General features: G+C 43.5%; 1 protein-coding gene across 4 annotated transcripts in view; it reads left to right on the forward strand.

Annotated features, from left to right (window-relative positions):
- Nucleotides 1-1,883, forward strand: part of LOC101851492 (GTP-binding protein ypt1) — a 44,858-nt gene extending 42,975 nt beyond the window's left edge. For all 4 annotated transcript variants that reach the window (XM_005096268.3, XM_035969189.1, XM_005096270.3 and 1 more), the window contains one exon: nucleotides 797-1,883. In XM_005096268.3, the coding sequence (XP_005096325.1) occupies nucleotides 797-1,252 (456 nt within the window). In that variant the 3' untranslated portion in view covers nucleotides 1,253-1,883. The remainder of the gene's footprint in view (nucleotides 1-796) is intronic.
- Nucleotides 1,884-2,956: the final 1,073 nt, after the last annotated feature.

The raw sequence follows: 2,956 nt of genomic DNA on the forward strand, positions 1-2,956 counted from the left end.
ATCGTCGAGGAGACGACCTTTTGTTTGTTAATTAAGTTGATTTCTTTTTTATGTCGCTCTTAGACACAGACTCGCAAGTGCCCGTTCCTTTGTTACTAGACTCTGGGCGAGGAGGAAATTTATATTCAACGCCACTTACCACGTCCTCTCTCCTCCTCACTCCTCCCCTTCCTCTCTCTTCTTTTCTTTTTGCCTATCTATCTGTCTTTCTTTTTGTTTTCCTATCTCTCTCTCTGTCTCTCTCTGTCTGTCTCTCTCTCTATCTTTATCTCTCTCCCTTTATATACTTTTAAGCACTAAATACCCGTTACTGAGTTGATATACTCAAACAAACAAACAAATCTCTCTCCTTCTCCCATTTCCCCTCTCACTCCCATACCTCACTCCCATACGTCACCCGTTCCCACAATATGTTCTCCGTCAAGTTCACCCCTCGCCCCCTCCTCTCCATTCTTGGTAGGTCCTACGTCTTTTGTCCCCTCTGTTGTTTCTGTCTGTCTGTTAGTCTTCCTTTTCCCCTGCACTAAGTGATCACTATTGAGTCGATGTGCTTCTCTTTAATCAGAAAAGCAAACAAATCTCTCTTCTTCCCTCATTTCCATTCTCACTCCCACACCTCACTAATTCTCACAATGTGTGTTCCACCAGACTCACCCCCCCCCCCCCCGTCTATCTTCTCTCCCGTTTCCGTATTCCCTCCATCAACCACCCCCTTCTCACCCCTACCCCACCCATCCTTTCTATGCGTCTTCCATCAAACTCACTCCCCCGCCCCTTCCTTCTCTCTCCTCCTCAGCTCACTCTGTGGGACACGGGCGGCATGGAGCGCATGTCCTTCATCGGCTCCAGCTACTACCGCGGCGCACACGCGGCCCTGCTCTGCTACAGCGTCAACAACAAAGACACCTTCTCCATCCTCTCCCAGTACATCCTGGACATCGTCATGAACGCCGAGGGGGCCAAGATCTTCCTTTGCGGCAACATGACCGACCAGCTGGGCCCCGAGGGGTCAGAGGGCAACGCGGTCACGGACACAGACCTTGACCAGTTCATGTCCCAGTGCCAGGACGTCCTGTCCGGCGTGTACCGGGTGTCCTGCAAGGACAGTTCTGGCCTGGAGGAGATGTTCCGCGACATGGCGCGTGTTCTGCACCAGGACACCATGTCGCGGATGACGATGAGGAGAGACATGATCAGGCCTGGAGATACTCCCGAGAGGGAACAGACTACTGAGAAGAAGAGATGTTGCTGATGGCCGCTTCAGTAACTGGATGAATTTCTTGTTTTTAATCCCACGCACAGATCCACAGTTGTCAATGTCGCAGATTGCCATGTCTGTTGGGGCCGTGTACTGTGAATCCTCGGTATAACGTATTCTTGTGGGATCTGAAATGTGTCTGGTGTGACCATGGTTGGTTGTAGCTGTGATATTCAAGCTCAGCTAGGACTTGATACCACAGAGAATACACTAAATAGCCGACTGTGTGCTATATTATAAGGCATTTAGGCCTACATGAGGTTTTACTGCATAGTATACATTATGGCCTAACAGTGTCATCGACGAAGACAAGACAACCTTGTTTACTTTACAACATTTATGGGGTATAAGTATGAAGTAGGCACAGTACTTTGTGGATTAAATTCCATTGTGCAACAACTAAATCACTCACAGCTGATTTTTCGTTGTTTTAAGTTGCCTTCTTATTCTTGGCCATAATGTATATTGATAAACAATGGCCTTGTGTTGGTGAATAAAGCAGTCTGATGTCCAGAGAATTATGGAAGTCGAATGGACTCAGAACTCAATAGGTTACCCCCTACTGCAGCCGAACTCAGTAAGGTTGTCTGAAGTGGAAGGAAAAATCTGTTGGATTGGAAAAAAATGTTTTCAAAGATGGACGTGAACTCCATGCTTGGTACTCTTTTCTGATAACAGAGTTCTGCAGCAAGCCCTGAGATGGTGCAAAGTGCTTATATTATTATTTTTCGACTTTATTTCAAGAACTTTTGAGTATGCTTAGGCAAATCTTCCATTCTGCTGTAGGCATGCAGGTCACACTTAGGGAATGTTATGGATCTCAGCATTAACTCATTCAAATGTGTCTGTGGTTTTGATGACAGTGAAAAATATGTGTGTTGGTGTGAGAATGATTTCCAGTAATGTGAGTTTATGTGTGTGCTGATTTTGTTCAGTTAAGTTGCATATATATATATATAAATTTGTTGTATTTGTACCCATACAAGTTTGTGTGTGTGTTTTCTCTGTGTGTGTGTATGTGTGTGTGTGTGTGTGTGTGTGTGTGTGTGTGTGTGTGTGTGTATGTTTGCATGCATGAGTGTGCATGTGGAAACACACATTTGTAGCATTTCTGCAAGGAAAATTGAGGTCAGAGTGTAAAAAAATGTTCTCGAGTTGCTATGCTGGAAACATTTAATAGGAATAGGTCGCTATTAAAGGGATATTATTCGATATTCAGGTCACAATACAAAGGACCAAATGCTATTGTTCAGGGAACAACTACTTATGTACATTTCATAACTAAAAAGAATGACACTGCATTTTCTTGCTCATGGTTATAGTGAATGGTTGTCTGTGACTGCATTGTCATAATTTGATTTAACAGTGTGATTTAATTTTTTGAACGTTCACTTGTGCTGATTTCTAACGTTAAGATAAAAAATGTGTTTGTATACATTTCCAGACTGAAGCAAGCTCATAGTCTCTACTTTTAGTGATGAATACTGCATTTGAGCGCGCGAAAAGGCTCTTTTTTTTCAATATGAATGTCTTATATATATTACAATGTTGTTTGATACAGAAAAAACCTTTATTCCTCTTTCTGTCTAACCATGATTAATTTTAAAACAGCAATCAACATCTGTTCAGAACTTGTTCGAGATCGAAAGGCATTGTGCTTATTACGCGATACATGCTGAAACTCTATGGGGGGGGGGG

Source organism: Aplysia californica, unplaced genomic scaffold, assembly GCF_000002075.1.
Source record: "Aplysia californica isolate F4 #8 unplaced genomic scaffold, AplCal3.0 scaffold00125, whole genome shotgun sequence".
Classification (NCBI taxonomy): Eukaryota; Metazoa; Mollusca; class Gastropoda; order Aplysiida; family Aplysiidae; genus Aplysia; species Aplysia californica.